We start from the raw sequence: 21,494 nt of genomic DNA, 5'->3' as shown, positions 1-21,494 counted from the left end.
TTTTTCTTATAGTTTATTATCAAATTGGTTTCTATATAACACCCAGTGCTCACCCCAATAAGTGCCCTCCTCCATGCCTATCACCCCCCTTCCCTTCTCCCCCACCCTCCTCAGCCCTCAGTTTGTTCTCAGCATTCAAGAGTCTCTCATGGTTTGCCTCCCTCCCTCTCCCTAACTATTTTTCCCTTTCTTCTCCCCCACGGTCCTCCATTAAGTTCCTCCTAATCCACCTATATGTGCAAACATATGGTATCTGTCCTTCTCTGCCTGACTTATTTCGCTCAACATAACACCCTCAAGTTCCATCCATGTTGCTACACATGGCCAGATTTTATTTTTTCTCACTGCCATGTAGTATTCCATGGTATAGATAAACCACATCTTCTTGATCCATTCGTCCGTTGATGGACACTTAGGCTCTTCCATGTTTTGGTTATTGTGGACAGTGCTGCTTTGAACATTGGGGTACATGCACATGTGCCCCTATGCATCAGCACTACTGTATCCCTTGAATAAATTCCTAGCAGTGCTATTGTTGGGTCCTAGGGCAGTTCTATTGTTAGTTTTTTGAGGAACCTCCACACTGTTTTCCAGAGGGGCTGTACCAGCTTACAGTCCCACCAACAGTGTAGGAGGGTGCCCATTTCTCCACATCCTCACCAGCATCTAGAGTCTTCTGATTTGTTCATTTTAGCCACTCTGACCGGCGTGAGGTGGTATCTCAGTGTGGTTTTGATTTGTATTTCCCTGATGAGGAGAGACGCTGAGCATCGTTTCATATGTCTGTTGTCATCTGGATGTCCTCTTTGGAGAAGTGCCTGTTCATGTCTTCTGCCCATTTCTTCACTAGATTATTTGTTTTTCAGGTGTGGAGTTTGGGGAGTTCCTTACAGATTTTGGATACTAGCCCTTTATCTGATATGTCATTCGCAACTATCTTTTCCCATATCATGAATTGCCTATTAGTTTTACTGATTGTTTCCTTTGCCGTGCAGAAGCTTTTAATCTTGATGAGGTCCCAATAGTTCATTTTTGCTCTTGATTCCCTTGCGTTTGGGGATGTGTCAAGTAAGAAGTTGCTGCAGTGGAGGTCAAGGAGGTTGTTTCCTGCTTTCTCTTCTAGGGTTTTGATGGTTTCCTGTCTCACATTCAGGTCCTTTATCCATTTTGAGTTTAGTTTTGTGTGTGGTGTGAGAAAGTGATCCAGTTTCATTCTTCTGCATGTTGCTGTCCAGTTCTCCCATCACCATCTGTCAAAGAGGCTGTCTTTTTTCCATTGGAAACTCTTTCCTATTTTGTCAAAGATTAGTTGGCCATACATTTGTGGGTGCAATTCTGAGTTCTCTATTCTATTCCATTGGTCTATGTGTCTGTTTTTGTGCCAAAACCTTATCTCTTATATCCCTTTAACTGTTCTTAATTATATCATTTTGAATATTATTTTTGCATGCATTTAAAACTATATCAGTGTTATAATTTTTGCTTCACCTATAAATACAATTTTGTAAACCCTACTGGAGTAGGGTAAATAGTAAAGCCTATTATACTTACTATCTTTCCCTTTTTATTTCTTCCTTCCCACAGATCTTAGGGTTTTGTTCCTTGTATTTTAAGTCTTGTTGTTGTTGTTGTTTTCCATATTGTTTAATTTCTCTTTTTATCTTCAAGTTCACTAATTTCTTTCTGTTTCTTCCATTCTGCCATTGAACCCATTGAGTTATTTTCACTGTTTTATTCATTGGTTCTAAAATTTCCATTCTAAAAATATCTTATTTTTTGCTGAGACTTTCTGTCTTTTCATTTGTCTCATGCATGTTCATAATTGCTTATTGAAGCATGTTTATAATGGCTGCTTTAGCATCTTTGTCAGATCATTCTAAAACTGGTATCATTTCAGCATTGCTATGTATTAATTATCTTTTTTTCTTTGAGATTTTTCCTGGATCTTAGTATAATAAGTAACTTTAGCTGGTAAATTTGAGGTTTATGATATGAGAATCTGGATCTTACTTAAGCCAGTTTTAGGGGGCTTTGTCTGACATTGCTTTGAGAGAAAAAGTGAAGGGAGCTGGGGTTGGGGGGCTTGTTACTGCCAAGTGTAGGTAAAAGTCTAAATTCCCCACTTATCTCCATTGATACTTGATGAGTGAAGAACTCCTTGTTACTGCTGGGCAGATGTGAGTTCCAGCTTCCTGCTAGACCTAGGCTGACATCACCTTTGCTAGGAGTGCCAGGGGTGCTGCTTCCCACATGGCTTCCACTGACAACACTGGAGGAAAGTGTGAGGATAGAGGGTAGTCACAGTACCACTGGGTGTAGGTGAAAGTCCTGACTCACTGCTACTCTGACTATACACCAGAGGGGCAGGGAGAGGTACTGATTACTAATGTCAGGTGAGAGTAGAAGTCCAGACCGCCAGGTGGTCTCCAGTGTCATTGTGTGTGTGTGTGTGTGTGTGTGTGTGTGTGTGTGTGTGTGTGTGTGTTGGGGATTGGGGGACTGATTAGGAAAGGTCATTATAAGCCTGCAGCAATGGAAGTCCCAACATTCTATCCTGCCTTCTCTCACACCACCCCATCTCGGCTATAGAGACTTTTTATTACAGCCTGATGAGAGTGCAAGTCAGGGCTCCTCGCTCATCCTTTTCTAGTGTGTGTGGTAGTGAGTCAGAGGTCTAGAATAGAGCAATCATTTTCTAAAAGTTTTGTGTCTCACTAGCCTGGCCTTTGGGTGGGGAGAATAAGCTTTTGCAGGGGCTTTTTTTAATCTGTATGCATCACTGTATTAGGTTGCCACGTTCTTCAGTTTGAAATCTGAGATATAAGCGGCAAACAGAAAACCCAGAAGCTCACCAGTATGTTGTTCCTTAGGCCCCAAGGTCTAGGTCCTAGCTGGCATGCCTTCTTTCCACCTGTCAGTATCTTTTTTTGTTTAGTTGATATATAACATCAGGCATTTTAGTTGTGCTTAATGGGATAAATTAGGGAAAAGGATGTCTACTCCTAAATGGAGTAGAAGTGGAATCCTAAATTTTCTTTAATATTTAGCAGCATTACGTCTTTTGAGGAATGAATGTTGAAGAGTCTTCTCAAATCCGATGTTTGAATGGAACCGGAAGAGTTTTGTCTGTTATGTCCCCAGACTCCTTTTCTACCTAAATGTGAGGCATTTCTGTGACTGTGCTCCATTTGATAGTGAAAGTGGAAGCTTCTTGGGACTTGATGTCATGCTCTTTGAAAGATTAGAGCTATCAATATGTCTAAGGGTTTTATTTATAAATACCATTTCTTTTAATGTCTGGGCAATTCTTTGAGCCCGTTGATAGTCTTTGCTCACTCCCTTAATTTCTTCATGAGGCATCCTAAGTCCACCATCTACCAGACTAGGAGACCTGAGGAAGCTGAAGCCCAGGTACTGACATGGTCTTCTTCCATTCTCCCTCTCCCAGCATAGGACTTGCACTGGAAAAGTAGAATTCATTCCACTGACATTCATTCTTCAGTGTGTGAGGGTGGGTTTCCCTTTGTTTGTTTGTTTTATTGAAGTGTAGTCAACATACAATATCCTGTTAGTTTCAGGTGTGCAACATAGTGTTGAGAGTTCTGTACATTACACAGTGCTTACCATGATAGGTTACCATCTGTCATCATACAAAGTTTTACAGTGTTATTGACTATGTTCCCCATGCTGTACTTCTTATCCTCATGGTATATTCATTTTATAACTGCAAGTTTGTAACCTCTGAATGCCCTTCATTCATTTTGCCATCCCTTGTAAGCCCATCCCCTCGGACAACCACCAGTTTGCTCTCTGTATTTATGAGACTCTTTCTATTTTTGTTTGTTTGTTTTTGCTTTTATTTATTTTTTTTATTTTTGAAACAATTTTATTGAGCTACACTTCATCCATTTACAGTGTATAACTCAGGACACCTGGATGGCTCAATCCATTAAGCATCTGACTTCAGCTCAGGTCATGATCTTGCGGTTTGTGAGTTCGAGCTCTGGGTCTGGCTCTGTGCTGACAGCTCAGAGCCTGGACCCTCCTTCTGATTCTGTGTCTTCCTCTCTCTCTCTGCCCCTCCCCCATTCTTTTTTTTTTTAATTTTAACGTTTATTTATTTATTTATTTGTTTTTACAGATAGTTTATTGTCCATTTGGTTTCCATTATAACACCCGGTGCTCATCCCCACAAGTACCCTCCTCCATGCCCATCTCCCCACTCCCCCCCCATACCTNAGAGAGAGGGAGTCACAGACTGAAACAGGCTCCAGGCTCCGAGCTGGCAGTCAGCACAGAGCCCGACGCGGGGCTCGAACCCACGAACCGCGAGATCATGACCTAAGCAAAAGTCAGACGCTTAACCGACTAAGCCACCCAGGCGCCCCCTAGTTTCATTCTTCTGCATGTTGCTGTCCAGTTCTCCCAACACCATCTGTTAAAAAGGCTGTCTTTTTTCCATTGGATATTCTTTCCAGCTTTGTCAAAGATTAGTTGGCTGTATACCTTTGGGTCCAGCTCTGAGTTTTCAATTCTATTCCATTTCAAGACAGTATGGTATTGGCACAAAAATAGACACATAGACCAATGTTTTTGCTTTTAGATTCCATATATAAGTGAAATCAAATGGTATTTGTCTATCTTTCCTGATTTATTTCACTTAACCCTTTAAGTCTATTCATGTCACAAACGGCAAAATCTCATTCTTTTAATGGCTAAGTAATATTCCATTGTATATATGAACCACATCTTCTTTATCTATTGAGTTGTAGCTGTCACTTAATGGGGTGGCTTAGTTTTATCTTTCCATAGCAGGTGAGTCATTGCCCTTTGTATTCTTGATTTATCAAGAACATGAGGGGAGTCCAACATGGTAAATAAACTGTTATATTTCTTTCTCTTTTCCAGGCAAAAGCTTATTATCCCAAATGGAAGTTGCCCTGTTATTCTGAATACTTATTTTTGTCAGAAAATTGTTGCCAAAGAAGATTCAAAAATAATACATTCAGTGCATTCTTGGGACACACCCCTTCCAAGAAGAAGTATCACTTTGGCTCAAATGTTTATATTTAAGAGTCTAACAATTAAATCTCCTGAAAAACAGGTAAACTTTCATTGGTTTAGAGGTTTTATGCTTTGTAATAATATTGAGATTGAAAAGTATAGTGAAGATGCTTACCTTTGGTTTCCCTTCAGTTATTCAGCAAATATGCATGGCAGAACAGCTTGTTATTGTTAACGCCTGGCGAGAGTGCAGTGCAGTTCAGTGTTTGGTTGTGACCTTTCACAGTGTTTCATCTAATTTTTACTTTTAATCTTTATCCTAATCTGTCAAAACAAATGAGTTTTCATTTTTTTAATTCTCATTTTGTAATTGTCTAAGAATTTTGCTTAAATTTAAATTTTTTAAAAGTCATGTTTTTCTTTTTCAAAGTATCTATATCTCTTGGGACAAAAAGAACAGCATAAATTTGAGATTATACACTGAAATTATATACTGATTTTTAGAATTTTATTGGCTCTGTGTCATGATCATTTATCAAGATGGATTTAGGGAACCCCTAAATTTCCCTCACAGCAGGCAGGAAAGGCACTCCAGGGACCATTCCAGGCTCTAAGTGTCTGTGACTACAGGTGCACTATCTCAGGTTCACCTAGTTAGCTGAATTAGCACTGAGCAGAATGCTGAGACTGAGAGATAGTGTCAGGGGATATAAAGGAAAGTAGATAGAGTTTCATCTTGTTTGTAAATGTGTCATCAAGCCTACTCTCCCTTTGATGATCAAAAGAAGTGTATGAAGGGGATTATGGGAAAAGGAGGGCTCTCTAATCAATTTAATTTATGGCTCAAAGTGCATTACTGCTTTAACATATAGTTGTAAACAGCTACAGGATATTAAATTCATGAGATACTTAATTTTTCTGTGTCTCAATATTTTTATCTTTAAAATGGTAATAATGATAGTCTACCTGCTTGTGTGGCTGTGAGGTTAAATATGTTTGTTATGGAAGTAAGTACAGTACATAAATAAAAGTGCCTCGAATGTGCACTAGAAGTGTTATCTTACTACAATATTTAATATTATTGTAAAGGTTGTTGGGAGGCTACATGAGCCTATAAAGTACCTAGCCTAGTAGACTGCATATAAAAGCACTTATTAATAGAATTTGTTTTAAAAATTTTTTAATGTTTATTTATTTTTGAGAGACAGTAGACATAGAATCCGAAGCAGGCTTGAACCCACAAACTGTGAGATCATGACCTGAGCCCAAGACAGACACTTAGCCAACTGAGCCACCCAGGTGCCCCAATAATATAATTTATTTTTTAACCCCTAGTCATTCTTTTGTTTTTTTTAGTCCTGCTGGGATTGCGACCTCAAAAAAGAAGAATTTTCTAAATTATCATGAAGTATTGTAATAGCAGGACTTTCTTCGTGTTTTCAAAGACTCAGGATAATCTGTGCTTCCATTGATTAGAAACACTTTTTGCTCTTTCCATGTTATTCTTTCTCACCTTGCCACCCTTAGCAGCATTAGATACCGGAAGACACAGAGGTCCATGTCTTTTATCTTCATCATTCCTTTGGTGTTCTACAGTTAGATCAGAGAATTGCTTAAGAATGTCATGATTTGGTGTGTACCATGCTGTTATTAGTTAAACTGAGATTGTTCCCTTGCATGTCTTGGCCAGGTCATGTGTGGTGGTCTCACTACCATGAGGACAGATTGCACCCATGGACAAGAGGAAACCAAGCAGTGCTTCCCAGCTCAGGCTACCCTCAGGGGCTCTCTTCTGGATGCAGTGGAAAGCCAGGGAGCTGCCACCTGGTCAGGAGTTGACGTCCGAGTGGTGGTACAGAGAGTTTACTCTCTTCCCTGCAGGAATCAGCAGGGAGGTGGCTCAGCTGTCCCATCTGGCCCAGACCCATCTAGAGTTCGGTGAGTGACAAGACACAGGCATGGGTGCTAGAGTCACTTAAAGAAAGTGAAGACTCTTCCTAGAGTAAGTAGAAATTCTTGACTACATTCACCATATATATGAGTTTTTGGGGTGGGGGTTTGTTTTTTTCTTGCATCAAATTATTAAATAATATAAAAAGTCCTACTAAAAATTTAATTTGTTGCATTTATTTTTACCTTTAAAAGTTCATATTACTGGAATTAATACAAACAAGAAATACTGGTATTGTTCTAGAAAAGCTAAGATATGTGATTATGATATCTAAAAAGACCACTACAATATCTGTCAAGTTTTATATATCTTAAAAACCTAAGTAAACTGGGGCACCTGGGTGGCTCAGTCAGTTCAGCATCCAACTTAAGCTCACAGTTCATGAGTTTGAGCCCCGCATCGGGCTCTGTACTGACAGCTCAGAGCCTGGAGCCTGTTTCAGATTCTGTATCTCCTCTTCTCTGTGCCCCTCCCCTACTCATGATCTGTGTCTCTCTGTCTGTCTCAAAAATAAATAAACATTAAAAAAATTTTTTTTAAACCTAAGTTAATAAATGGCAGTTAGTAAATCTGTGGCTTTCAGAGAGTGCTATTCTAATCTATATCGGCATTACCTAATAGAACTTTCTACAGGGATGTAAATGTTGTATATCTGTACTATTCAGTGAGGTAACCAATGACCACATATGGGGACTGAGCATTTGAAATATGGCTAGTGGAACTGAGTAACTAAATTTTAAGTTTAATTTTACTTAACTTTATTTAAATAGCCACATGTCAAGTGGCTACCTGGGTAGACAGTGCAGCTAGCTAGCTACATAGGTGAAACCCATAATTGAAAGTACTTTGCTTATACTAGCTGTGGGAATGACATCTTTCTACTCATATTTAGGCCCTGCCTGTGTTTTTCCAAATAGCTGTAGTCATCTCATTGACTGAAGAGTTTATGTCAGAGTCTTGGCGTAACATTTTGGTATTTTCTTTCTTTCTATGTGAAATTGCCCTCAAAGCAGTGAGATGGATTTATAACATAATAGAATTTAAAAGTATAGATATCAGTTCATCAATCATTTTTTTCTATCTACTTTTAAAATAAAACACATAGGAGGATTAGGAGGAACTTGACGGAGGAACAAGGGGGAGAAGAAGGGCGGAAATGGTGGGGGAAAGGGAGAGAAGCAAACCATGAGAGGCTCTTGAATGCTGACAAAAACTGAGGACTGATGGATGTGGGGAGAGGGGGGGATGGGCATGGAGGAGGACATTTGTGGGGATGAGCACTGAGTGTTATGTGGAAACTAATTTGACAATAAACTATTAAAAAAAAATAAAACATATTGAGAAATAGTAATTACGACAATATCCTACTCTTATAGTGCCTTCTGATACCATTCAAATGGAGTAACAGGAAATATTTCTGTGTTAGTTATGAATCCTCTGCAGGTGGATGGGCACTTTATTTGAAAGTCCTATGAATTTCAAAAAGTCTCCTTTAGGTGTAGTTAGAGAATATTTCTTTTGGATTTATAGAAAAAAATTATTTTGTTTGGAATATGTGTATGTGTGAAATGATTTTATCATTTTTAAGGTTTTTAACATGACTTATAGCTATAGACGAATCTTGTACTCTTTAACTTTACCTGAGCCAGTTATAGATCAGACATAGGTTTTGTTTTTTGTTTTGCCTTTTTCATGGAATGTATCTAGCATTAGGCTTTGGAGAAGGAAATACGGAGTAAGCTAGGCAATGATGATCTTGGTAAAGCTTCTCTATCCCAGCACACAAACCACACACTCAGAGAAGATTGGGGACAATGGAGACTGAGTCACAATGATGAGAAGGCAAGGTGAAACTGACAGTAAGCTTGCTTAATTATGAGTAATCATAAACAACGGGCACCTTGAAGTCTGTCCCTCCAGCTCCTTTGGTGGTACTTGTTTTACTTGTTGAGCGTGTATATAAGAACTGGAAGCCAAAGTCTGGTGAATTGCTGCCAGTGGTTGGCATTAATGAATGCTTTGGATTTGTACCTTAGAACATACACTGGGACATATCAAATGAAACTGTGTTTAGTTGTGGATTGAAAAAAAGCCAGGCATAAACTTCAAAAAGAAGAAAGTAGCATTCAGTTATTCAGATGTAATTCATATGCATCGTATGTGCTGTATCTCCTGTAGCACACATGAGATGGTACAGTGCTGAGGCTAGAGGATATTAGTCCTATTTCACAATTAAGGAAACTGAGTTCAGAGAGCTTCTTATTTGCTAACGCTTATACGATAGGCAAAAAAAATAACATCATGAGATACAGAATCCCAAAATGCCAGGATTACGGAGAGAGTATGGAGCTGAAAGAAAGGGGGTAAAATTGAGTTAGACCAAGCTGTCCTTAGATTAAAGCTGACAGAGGGGTCAGGTCACCCTGGGCAGCAGGAGTGGTAAAAGTACCCAGCCCTGAGGAGAATTGACTGGATTATATCGGAAAATGAATCTTTGAACAGAAAATCATAACATCTGAGCTTGGGTTTGAGTACAAGACTTCTGAGATGTCTTTGGGGCACAAAAAGGTATTATTGTGTAACTGATTATTAATATTTTATAGATTCATAATGCTATAACAATGATTAAGCTCCAGTTTACACACAAAGTTAGTTTAGAAGTAAAATTATACTTAGCCTTGTACTAATTCTTTGCTAATATATCTACTAAAAAACACATTAAAATATGTGCATTGGAGAATTGGTTGGCAATATGTTTTCTATTGTAGACTTTTTAATTTATACACATGTAGCATGTACATAAGAGAAAACATTATTAAAAGTCTTAGGTTCATAGCTTGGAAGATTCCTTTCTTTTCTATTTGCAGTTTCTACCTGTGACTTTGGGTGCAAACACTCCCTGTGCAACACAGGAAATTCCTGTCTATAGCAGACAGGAAATTGCACAGTGACACCTTACACTGAAGGCAGCACCAGGTCTGCTCTCTTGTCATAACCTGCTATCCTCTAAAGATCCAAAGATCTTTCTACCAGTGAACTGAAAGACAGCTTTGATCACTGTGTTTTCTGTAAAGTCCCAGAAAGTACCATGTCCCAAGAAATTAAGGCCTCCAAAAAAAGAAATGACTATGACATAGAGTAGATATTTTGCCGTAATAATTCTCCCTTTTCTGCCCAAATGAAGTCAGATGACTCTTCATGGAGCACTGTGAGGAGTTTTATATCTGACTTTACTTAGCACCTCAGTCATAGATGTCGTCTCAGCCTGTTCCCTGTACTTTAGCAGGATAGCTTTTTTAAGATCAGGATGAGCTTATCTTCTGATGGCAGACAGCCAGATCATTGCCAACTTTGAAAATTAAAGGAAATTTATTTGAAGCCAGTCAATACTGAACAGAGTCACATAGATTCAGTGAAGAGGCTCATTTCTTCTGAGCTGTAAAACATTATCAAATATATATTTTAGATTTCAGAAATATCACATCTAAGAGCCTCCTGTCCCTTGGTCTTCTGGATGACTTCCTTTAACTCAAGCTAGCAAAGAAAACATTTCCACAAGGTCTCAAAGTGTTATAGGTCTGAATAACCAACACAAACTTAGGTTTTATAAATCACTAAAATCAAAGAACAAAAACCCAACTCAAAGACACTCCCTAACACTAATCTAGGCAGATTGTTCAGAGTCCAAACCCACCTTTATCTAGATCCACTGTATACTGAATTAATGTTAAATAAGCGCCTGACTAATAAAGTAACAGGCTTTTTTTTTTTTTGGTAGAATGGGAACACTGGTCTTGGAAATAATTTATAGTGGAGGAAAGTGAGGAAAAGAAAAAGTAAGTGAATTCTCTAGTAACTCCCTACCTCCTGGCAGAGCAGAAACTGGACCACGTCACCTCACTCCCATTCCATTGCTGGTTGCCATTAAACATTGCTTTTCTTTCACCCTTTCTGAAACATCTGCTTCCTTTCTCCTTCAGATGTTTAACTTAGGGACAAACAATTTAATTTTATCCTTTAAAGATGCACATTCTTTCTTGCCTGTCAAGAGTTGATAATGGGAGAGTTTTTTGTGAGGGTATTCAATTCAAACAACTTGCTCAGTGGTCTTGTGTTTGGACAATAAGCCGGAAGGACAGAACCTCCCATTTATAGTTTTTTAACATCTTTCTTTATATTTGTTTTTTTGAGAGAAAAAGAGAGACAGCATGAGGAGGGAAGAGGCACAGAATCCAAAGATCTCTGAGCTGTCAGCACAGAGCCAGAGGCGGGGCTTAAACTCATGAGCCATGAGATTGACCTGAGCCAAAGTCAGATGCTACCTGACTGAGCCAGCCAGGCACCCCCTCCCATTTATAGTTTTAATAGCTATTGTGCATTATAGTTGTATGAAAATCCACTGCGCTGAAGCCAGGGAAAGAGCACTTTTCTTTCTCTGTACCTTGATATTTTATTTTCTATTTTCGCCTTTGACCTTTCCTTTAATCTCTTGTCCTGCATTTCTTCCTCCTTTTCACTAACGGGGAAAAAACATCCACCATTGTCCTAGGCCAGGTTCTAAGTCTGCAGTGATTAACAAAATCAAACATTGTCCTTATGCTGATGGAGCATATTGCAGTTGGGAAGTCCCACACAAAACAATTAAAAACAAATACATTCATGATTATAAGTTGTGATAAGTGCTCTGGTAAGAAAAGTAGGACACCTTGAGAGAGACCAGTGGAGAAGGGACAGGATCCAGTTTAGAGGATTCAAGGATAAGTATTATAAGGCAGTACTATTTAAGCTGGCACCTGAAAGATACGTGGATGTTAGATAAAAAGCAGATGAAAGAGAATTGCAGTGGAAGAGAAAATACCTATGAAATACCTATGAAATCTCCTAGACAGAAGAGGGGAACTGATGTGGCCAAGACATGTGGGCCAGTGGGAGAGCCCAGAGAGGCAGGCCATCCATAGGCTGCACACACAGTCTGCAGTGGTATTGCCATGGCTGCTCACTGACCCAAAATAAAGTTTACCTGGTTTGAAGATGACTTTAGCTGTCAGGTTGAAAATGGTTTGGGAAGGGGAGGCACATGGAGCAGGCCCCAGTGGAAGCTGAGAGACTAAGAGGAGGCATACTGCAGGCATACAAGTCACCATAGGCCCCAGAGTCTCACATGGCACAGTGAGAAATGGAGAAAAGGGTCACCTTCCAGATGCCTGTGATGACTTAGGGATGGCTTGGGTATGGGGTGAGTGAGTAGAAGGAAATATTAAGAATGATCCCCAATTTGATTGCTTGATGGAATGATGAGCTATTTACTGAGGTAAGAAAAAGTGGGATGAGAACATGTTTGGAGGGAAGCTTGAGAATTCAGTTTCGGGCCTGTTTAGTTGGAGATTCCTGAGACATCTAAGAAGAGGTGTCAGATGAGAAAGTTGGATATAAAGATTTCACATTCAGAGAAGGATTTTAGGTTTGAGATAAACATTTCATAGTGGTCAATATGTGTATTTGTACATATATTTATTTTATTTGCTGACTTGAATAAGTTTTATTTGTCCATGGTGCTGAGCTAAAGGCACTAGAGGGCATCCAGTGAAAAGGCACATAACCCCAGCCCTTATCCCAGGTGGTGCTTCCTGCTCTTCCTCCCACACCTCTTCCAGGTATTTTGTGTTACAACCAGTATGTCTATAAAGCCAGAGCAGTGGATAAGATCACATTAAGGAAAAAGTAGACACAAAGAAAAGAAGAAATGATAGCATGGACTTAGATGTCCTGTAGCATTGGAGAATGGGTAAAAGAGGGGGCTAGCCAAAGGAGACTAAAGAGGAAAAGCTAATGATAAAAGAGGAAAACCCACTGCACTGTGGCAGGCACTTAAAAAATAGGGTTTTCCACATGTGCAAATGGACAGCTGGGTGTGGTGGTGCAGAGAAGCCTAATAAAATAAGGACTGAAAACATATAGTGGATTGCTGAGAAGTTCCTATGTAACTTTATGAACAAGACTTGCAGGGGAGAGGTAAGGCTGGAAGCTAGCTGGCAGGGAGTTGAAGAGTGAGTAGGAGGTGGGGAGGAGGGACAGATTTTGATAGCAAGTGCTTTGCTGATGCATAAGGGAATGAGAATGTCAAATATTCAACAGAACAACAAAACCTGCGAGGGCATTCTGCCTATTGTTTCTAATCAGGTACCATTATTCTTTTAAAAATGCATTGAGGTGGGGCACCTGGGTGGCTCAGTCGGTTAAGCGTCATGACTTCGGCTCAGATCATGATGTCATGATTCGTGGGTTCGAGCCCCACATCAGGCTCTGTGCGGACAGATCAGAGCCTGGAGCCTACTTTAGATTCTGTCTCCCTCTCTCTCAGCCCCTCCCCTGCTCATTCTCTTGCTCTCTGTCTCTCAAAAATAAATAAATGTTAAAAAAAATTTTTTTAAATAAAAAATAAAAATGCACTGAGGTACACTTATTGTGATAAGCACTGAGTAATATATAGAATTTTTAAATTACTACATTGCTCACCTATAACTAATATAACACTGTACTTTAAATATACTGGAATTAAACTTTTTATAACCGCATTGAGGTAGAAGGAGGCCATTAATCGGAAGAGCAGAAGGTCTGGAATCAAGCTGGTTCTGAGTTCAAATGCCGAATCTGCCACTTAGTAGGGAGACTTGGGTCAAATTCTTTTACCTTATTTGTGAAATTGGAATTATAATACTTTCCACAATTCAAGTTCATGATGAAGATTAACTGAGGTTATGTATTTAATGTGTTTAGCATTAGGTTGTAATGTGATGCTTCCCATATAATAAACACTCAATAGAAGGTGGCTCGCTAGCTCTTTAAAAGCAAGTGCAGGGGTGGGGCGCCTGGGTGGCGTAGTCGGTTAAGCGTCCGACTTTCGCTTGGGTCATGATCTCGCGGTTCGTGGGTTCGAGCCCCGCGTCGGGCTCTGTGCTGACTGCCAGCTCAGAGCCTGGAGCCTATTTCAGAGTCTGTGTCTCCCTCTCTCTCTGACCCTCCCCTGCTCACGCTGTCTCTCTCTCTCCTAGAAATAAATAAAAATATTTAAAAAAAAAATAAAAAAAAAATAAAAGCAAGTGCAGGGGCACTTGGGTGACTCAGTTGGTTGAACATCCAACTCTTTATTTCAGCTAGGGTCATAATCTCACGGTTTTTGGGATCAAGCCCTGCATTGGGCTCTATACTGGGTGTATAGCCTGCTTAGGTTTCTCTCTCTCTCTCTCTCTCTCTCTCTCTCTCTGCCCCTTTCCTGCTCGTGTGTGTGCATGCTCTCTCTCAAAATAAATAAACTTTAAAAAGAGTTTTTAAAAAAATTTTCTAAAAACAACTACAAATACTTAAAAATTGTAAAGTACTGATAAATAACATTGTTATAATAATAGATACCTAAAATAAAGAAGAGACCATATTACAAATCATTATTCTTGTTAGCTTTAAGTCTTTTGCTTGGCTATAGAGGAAGCTTGATTGAAGGTGGTTTTTACTTCTGTCCTTTTGCACCCTGCCTCTCCACACCTCCTCATTTACTTTAGAAAACAAATATTTATATAAATTCATACATATGACATGTCACTACTGCCTTCCAAATGATGGAGGAATAGAGGTTTCTCTGTAATAAACACCTTACAAAAAACTGCTGTAGCCCCTCTGGAAAACAGTGTGGAGATTCCTCAAAAAATTAACAGTAGAACTCCCCTAGGACCCAGCAATAGCACTGCTAGGAATTTACCCAAGGGATACAGGAGTGCTGATGCATAGGGGCACATGTGCCCAATGTTCATAGCAGCACTGTCCACAATAGCCAAAACATGGAAAGAGCCTAAGTGTCCATCAACTGACAAATGGATCAAGAAGATGTGGTTCATCTATACAATGGTCTACTACATGGCAATGTGAAAGAATGAAATCTGGCCATGTGTAGCAACATGGATGGACCTTGAGGGTGTTATACTGAGTGAAATAAGTCAGGCAGAGAAGGACAGACACCATATGTTTGCATGTATAGGAGTATTAGGAGAAACTTAGCGGAGGACCATGAGTGAGAAGAAGGGGAAAAATAGTTGGGGAGAGGGAAGGAGGCAAACCATGAGGGACTCTTGAATGCTGAGAACAAAGTGAGGGCTGGTTGGGGTGAGGGAGAGGGGAGGGGAGTTGATGGGCATGGAGGAGGGTACTTGTGGGAATGAGCACTGGGTGTTATATGGAAGCCAACTTGATAAACTATTTAAGAAAAAAAAAAAACCTGCTGTAATACTGGGTCCAGTACTAGATAGTGCTGATAATTATGGTTGGTATATTTTTGTCTTTGTTTAGAGCATTTACAAACATCCCAGACTCCTGGGTACCTGGGTGGCTCAGTGAATTAAGCATCTGACTGTTAATCTTGGCTCAGGCTTCCTGAGTTCAAGCCCTGTGTCAGGCTCTTTGCTGACAGCCTGGAGCCTGCTTGGGATTCCCTCTCTCTCTGTCTCTCTCAGAAAGAAATAAACATTAAAAAAAATAAAAACATTCCAGACTTCTGATAATGAAAACGATCCGATGATTGATTGATTGATTGATTGATTGATTGATTGATTGATTTATTTATTTATTTTGGTATTGTAGTTAGTTACAGATGTCCGTCTTTACTATAAGGTTGTAAAGTCCTTGCTGGTAAGGCTTATGTGTATTAGTATTAGTATTAGTGCATTTTGTGCATGTACTGTTCCTACTATATATGTTCCTAAGTATATTTCTGTTATACCCATCTCTTTTTTCCACATGTATAACTTTTGGCACTGTATTCGGTCACTGTGTGAATATCATTTCTCCCATTCTAGATGACAGAATGTGGACCCATTTTTCTATCCTTTATTCTCATCTTTAAGCTTTTATATTTTATTGGTGGAGTATCAGGTTTGTTAGTGGATTGAAATTTTAAATGCTTCAGAGTAGAATTTAAAATGTAGGTAATTTGAAAGCCTCATGTTTAAGTTCTTAACATTCTATAATACCAACCCATGTCATTTGATTCATCTTTACTTTATAACGGACATAGCTGGAATATTTATCCTTAATGAGTTTATTGATAATATGAAATTGAAATGAAAGTTTCCATATTCTTTTTTATGTATTAAATCATTGATAGACTAGAAGAAAAAGATCAGCAGGAATGACAACAGCCTAGTGATGTACGTACAGACACTCATGAAAATAAAATTTTCATACAGAATGGAGATAGCTAAAGTAATTTTCCAGATTCATAGCCAGACATGGTATGTGCAACCATAGTTGTAAGTTTGCCTTCAACCTGGCCTTAGTGATTTTCCAGTGACTGTTATTCATCAAAATAGAGAATGATTTCAAAGTGACCCTATATAAAAGGCATGGAATTTTCTGCCTGTTCCTGACCTCCTTTCCATGGAAACTTTTGCTGCTAAAAGAGGCTGGAGACCTCTAATGGTCTGCACCCCTGCTCTTCTGTGCCTGCAGCTGTGATCTGGAGCAGTGTTGTAGCCACACTAGAACTTTCCTGTGAGCTAGATTGCAGCCCTGAAATGTACTTTTCTGAGATGACAGCACGAAAAACTATGCTAGATAGAACATACAGACTGGCAGAGTCTGTAGGGGCAGCACCATGTACCTCTATAGCCAAAAGCTGCACACGGTGAGATCAGGTGTAGGATCCAACATGGCTGTGGCTCTAGCCAGACTGCTGTACCTTGCTGTCCCCTTTCCTCCCTGTCTGGCTCTGTCAAGTGACCTGTTCCTGCGCTGTCTTCCAGCTGCTGCTAGGCCCAGAGCCCTGGGGGCAGCCAGCTGGCAGTCTTGGCAAGCTCATCCCTGTGCTCATTTCCTGGCTCCAGAGCTCTAATTAACTAGCACCAAACCAACCCAGTGCTCCACAGAAAATGGGAGCAAACAGAACCTCCAAAGCAGTTCTTGGGAAGAGTATCCTTCTTCACAAGAAAGACATTGTAATATAGGAACAGGTACCCTTGTTTTCTTCTAGAACTTTTTACCTGGCAGTGATATCATAAATGTTCTGAGCCTTCACATTTATTTGCACAGACACAGAAAGTGACAGATAAAGGTATGTAGACGGGTGCTTGATTGTGTAGTGATAATAATGGTTAGGTAGTATACATTGGATGGGTAGTTGTCAGTGCCTTCAAAATAAGCCTGTACATATTTCCTTAAATTTCACTTCTCCTGTTTAACCCTCTGGGATCAAGGGCTGTGACTCATCATATTTTGGTACCAGACCATGAATGTAGAGGAGACTTAACAAGTATATGTAGATGGGGCAAAGTAGTAGCTGAGTGAGTAGCTGGGAGAGTGATGTGAAGTTATGTATTCTCCCCTTTTCCTCAGGGTGAGCTGGCCCAAGGAGATGTGCACAGTGCTGTTGTTTCTCTAAGCACACTGAAAAAGATGCTCATGCGGTAGGAATTGCCAGGAATACTCTGCTGTAGGAAAAAAGTGAAGTCTGGTCAGCACCAACCTGACCAGAAATGAGACACTTGGACTAGAGGCCCCTGTAGAGTGTTAAGTCAGTGTAAAAGAAGGAGGGAAGTGGAGGAGGAAAGAGGAGATGGCAAAGGAGGAACATTAGCAGCTCTTGACTGAGGATGTTTACAAAGGAAGGAAAAGAATCCAGTTGACAATGATTTAAGAGTTTTAAAGCATTTGTTACAATTAATGAAGAACCAAGAGAAGTCAAGAAAAAATTAGGGTGCCATGGGTAAAAGATGAAAGGATGAACTTTTAACATAAAACAAAACTTAATTACCTGAAAAGGAAGGAACTCATGATTTGAATTAAACAAAAAAGAAGACCAAGTCATCCAGGGGAAAACGGCAGGAACAGGTGTTTACTACAGGTCTTCAGTACCTTTAGATCACATGGCTGCAGCGTGAGCTCTGTCCTGGCCTACCATTTTGTTTCCCTCAAGTACATGACTATCCTGGTGTGGCATCTAATGCAGGTGTCCCAAGCTTGGGGTGGGGATGGGGGGCACTGAGGGAGGGAGGCAAAAAAAAAAAAAAAGACCAGACTTTATTTATATGTTTGGGAGTGGGAAGAAGAATGAAATAGATGGCAAAATCTCCTGGATGTTTTACCATTTAAATAGACCATTTAAGTTTGGAAAACTTAAAAGTTATTTTATTCAACTTTGTACCTCAAGTCTTTGCACCCAGATAAGTTATAATGTAAGAACACTGGCTATCCAAGAAAACCACAGACATTGATTGAGGAAAACCCAAAGGTCTTGAAGGCCTTTCTTTACGTGAGCTATAGGTAATTGGAAAATTATATGTTAACTAAACCAGAATTTAAATAAACACTTGAAACAACAACAAAAAAGTGAAAAACTGCAGTAATAGCAAGGACACTAGTAAGCCTTATCTTTACAACTTTTGGATATAAGTAATCCTGGTTTTTATTCTGCTCATTAAGGCATCCTCTTCAGAAAAGATTAGAATGACATATCCTAAAACAGTGTACTTTGCATAAAGGTACCATACGCAGGTATCCCTCACGTTTTTTTGTCTTTTTCTTTTACAAAAGACCTACTTTAGTCCTGTTTTTGCCAACCAAAAGAAATCCAAAGAGGAGTTTCCAAAAAAAGTGAAAATGAAATGCAAAAATAGCCTTCAGCATTTGTTCTGCAGGTAGCTCTTCTAGAGGAGTTCCTCGGAACTACACTCAGCATCTCAGCATCAAACCACCACAGCTTCGAATTGTGTCTGTGAGCATCTGTGCTTTATCTTGATGTATGTTGTGCATCCATTAGCAAGATATCCTAAGGAATCAGAAAAACCTAATAAAGGTTATTTTGGGGGGTCTGAGAACACTCAAAAAATTTTCATGTAAATTAATGGTGATTGCTTCTTCACTTTTTATGCCATTTTGGCTGATGAAGGTTTTCACAGAAACATTCTACTTCCAGATAGCAGAGGAAACCTGTGTTTGGTAGCAAGTGTCATTTATCACCCTAGGCTCTCTGGCAATTTCTTCCATGTGCCTTTTTTTTTTTTTTTAATGTTTGTTTCTTTTTGACAGAGAGGGAGAGACATGGGAGAGTCAGAAAGAGAGGGAGGCACAGAATCTGAAGCAGGCTCCAGGCACAGAGTCCAACACAGGGCTTGAACCCACAGACTATGAGATCATGACCTGAGCTGAAGTTGAACGCTTAACCAACTGAGCTGCCCAGGTGCCCCTCTTCCAGGTGCTTCTTAAAGAAGAGTATGTGGTGTCTGTTTTTTGGGTGTGTGGAAGGTGGAGGAGAGTACAGCCTGAGGAGTTGGGGTAGAGCAATGGAATCCCATTGGCGAGGGCCTTCTGGCCCTGCAGTAGCTGAGACTCCACCATCTCCTCTGTTTAGAGAGAGCCCGCTCAGTTAACATTTAGTAAAAACAAAACGGAGTGTGCTCATCTTCATATATATGTTCACATATGTCCCCTTATGAATGCTTAGAAGTTCATATAAGAAGAGACTGTTGTGGGGGCCTGGCTGGCTTCGTTGGTACAGCATGTGACTCTTGATCTTGGGGTTCAAGCTCCATGAGAGGCATGGAGCCTACTTAAAAAATAAAAACAAAATAAAATAAAAAAGAAGAGACTATTTCTAGTCCCTGCCTCTTGAGGAGAAACTGGATGCTGTGGGACAGGCTCCCTAAATGCCTGTTAGAACATGTGAATTTGGGGGAGCCTGGGTGGCTCAGTCAGTTGAGCGTCTAACTTTGGCTCAGGTCATGATCTTACAGTTTGTGAGTTCGAGCCCCATGTTAGGCTCTGTGCTGACAGTTCAGACCCTGGAGCCTGCTTCGGATTCTGTCTCTCCTTCTCTCTCTGCCCCTCCTCCATTCATGCTCTGTGTCTCTCTCAAAAATAAATAAACATTGAAAAAACTTTAAAAAAACATGAATTTTGTGTGTGTGCACACATTGTCTTTTCTATAAAATGTTTTAATTGAGATGAAAATCACAATACGTAAAATTAACCATTTTAAAGTATACAATTGAGAAGTGCCGGGGTGGCTCAGTCAGTTGAACATCTGACTCTTGATTTTGGCTCAGGTCATGATCCCAGGGTCATGGGATCAAGCCCTGCATCAGGCTTCACACTGAGTATGGAGCCTGCTTAAGATTCTCTCTCTCCCCTCCTCTACTCCTCTCCCCCACTCACTCTCGCTCTCTCTCAAAGTAAAAATTAAAAAAAAATTTAAGTATACAATTGAGTGGTATTTAGTACTTTCAGGGTGCTGTGTAATTTCCATTTCTATATAGTTCCAACACATTTTTATCATGCTAAAAGAAACCCTATACTCATTAAGCAGTCCCTCCGTATAAACCCTTCTCCCAGCCCCTGACAACCTCTTACCTGCTTTCTGTGTCTATGTATTTACCTTTCTGGATATTTCATTTAAATGGAATCCTACAATTTGGCATCTTTCAATTAGCATAATGATTTCAAAGTTCATACATGTGGTAGCATGTATCAGTACTTCATGCCTTTTTATGGTTGAATAATATTTCATCATATAGATATATCAAATTTTGTTTGTCCATATATCAGCTGGTTTATATTTGAGTTGTTTCTACTTTTGGCTATTATGAATGATGCTGCTGTGAACATCTGTCTTGAAGTTTTTCTGTGGACATGTGTTTTCACTTCTCTTGGGTATATCCCTAAAAGTAGAGTTGCTGGGTCATGTGGTAACTCTGTGTTAACTTTTTGAGGAACCACTGGAATATTTTCTATAACAAATGCACCGTGTTCCCATTGTTATGTATGAGGGTTCCAGTTTCTCCACAGCCTTGCAAAAACTTGTTATTTTCTTTCTTTCTTTTTTTATTTTTATTTATTTATTTTTTTAAATGTTTTATTTATTTCTGGGAGAGAGAGAGAGACAGTGTGAGCAGGGGAGGGTCAGAGAGAGGGAGACACAGACTCTGAAACAGGCTCCAGACTCTGAGCTGGCAGTCAGCACAGAGCCCGATGCGGGGCTCGAACCCACGAACCGCGAGATCATGACCTAAGCGAAAGTCGGACGCTTAACCGACTAAGCCACCCAGGCACCCCATTTCTTTCTTTTTTTAAATAACAACTATCCTGATGGGTATGAAGGGATATTTTTACTTATTCCTTTCTAGCTTATTTGCCATTTATTTCTTTTTCTGAGTAGAATTTCTATTATAACACTAAATGGTAGTAGTAAATGCTGCCATCTTTGTCTTATTCCCAACCTTACGGATGAAAAACTTTCAGTCTTTCACCGTTGCATATAATGTGTTTTTTATTTTTTACAAATGACCTGTATCAGGTTGAGTACATTCCCTATCCTACTTTGTTGTGTGTTTTTATCATGAAAGCATGTTAGATTTTGTCAAATGCTGCTTCTGCATAGCCTAAACCACGTTTTTGTATTATGCATTATATGGTTAAGAATCAGATAAGTTACTTACATATAATTCTTAGTAGAGAGTGTGTTATAACCAAATTATTAAAATAATTGCTTTGAGTCATCAGA

At 39.6% G+C, this 21,494-nt stretch overlaps 1 protein-coding gene across 3 annotated transcripts in view; it reads left to right on the top strand.

Annotated features, from left to right (window-relative positions):
• Positions 1-21,494, top strand: part of SPIDR (scaffold protein involved in DNA repair) — a 469,654-nt gene that overhangs the window by 323,936 nt on the left and 124,224 nt on the right. For all 3 annotated transcript variants that reach the window (XM_077768515.1, XM_077768516.1, XM_077768517.1), the window contains 2 exons: positions 4,909-5,104; positions 6,695-6,942. In XM_077768515.1, coding sequence (XP_077624641.1) covers positions 4,909-5,104; positions 6,695-6,942 — 444 coding nt within the window. The remainder of the gene's footprint in view (positions 1-4,908; positions 5,105-6,694; positions 6,943-21,494) is intronic.

Source organism: Crocuta crocuta, unplaced genomic scaffold (assembly GCF_008692635.1).
Source record: "Crocuta crocuta isolate KB4526 unplaced genomic scaffold, BGI_CrCroc_1.0 scaffold381, whole genome shotgun sequence".
Lineage (NCBI taxonomy): Eukaryota > Metazoa > Chordata > Mammalia > Carnivora > Hyaenidae > Crocuta > Crocuta crocuta.
The sequence above is the reverse complement of the archived record's forward strand: the minus strand, read 5'-3'. Positions and strand labels throughout refer to the sequence as shown.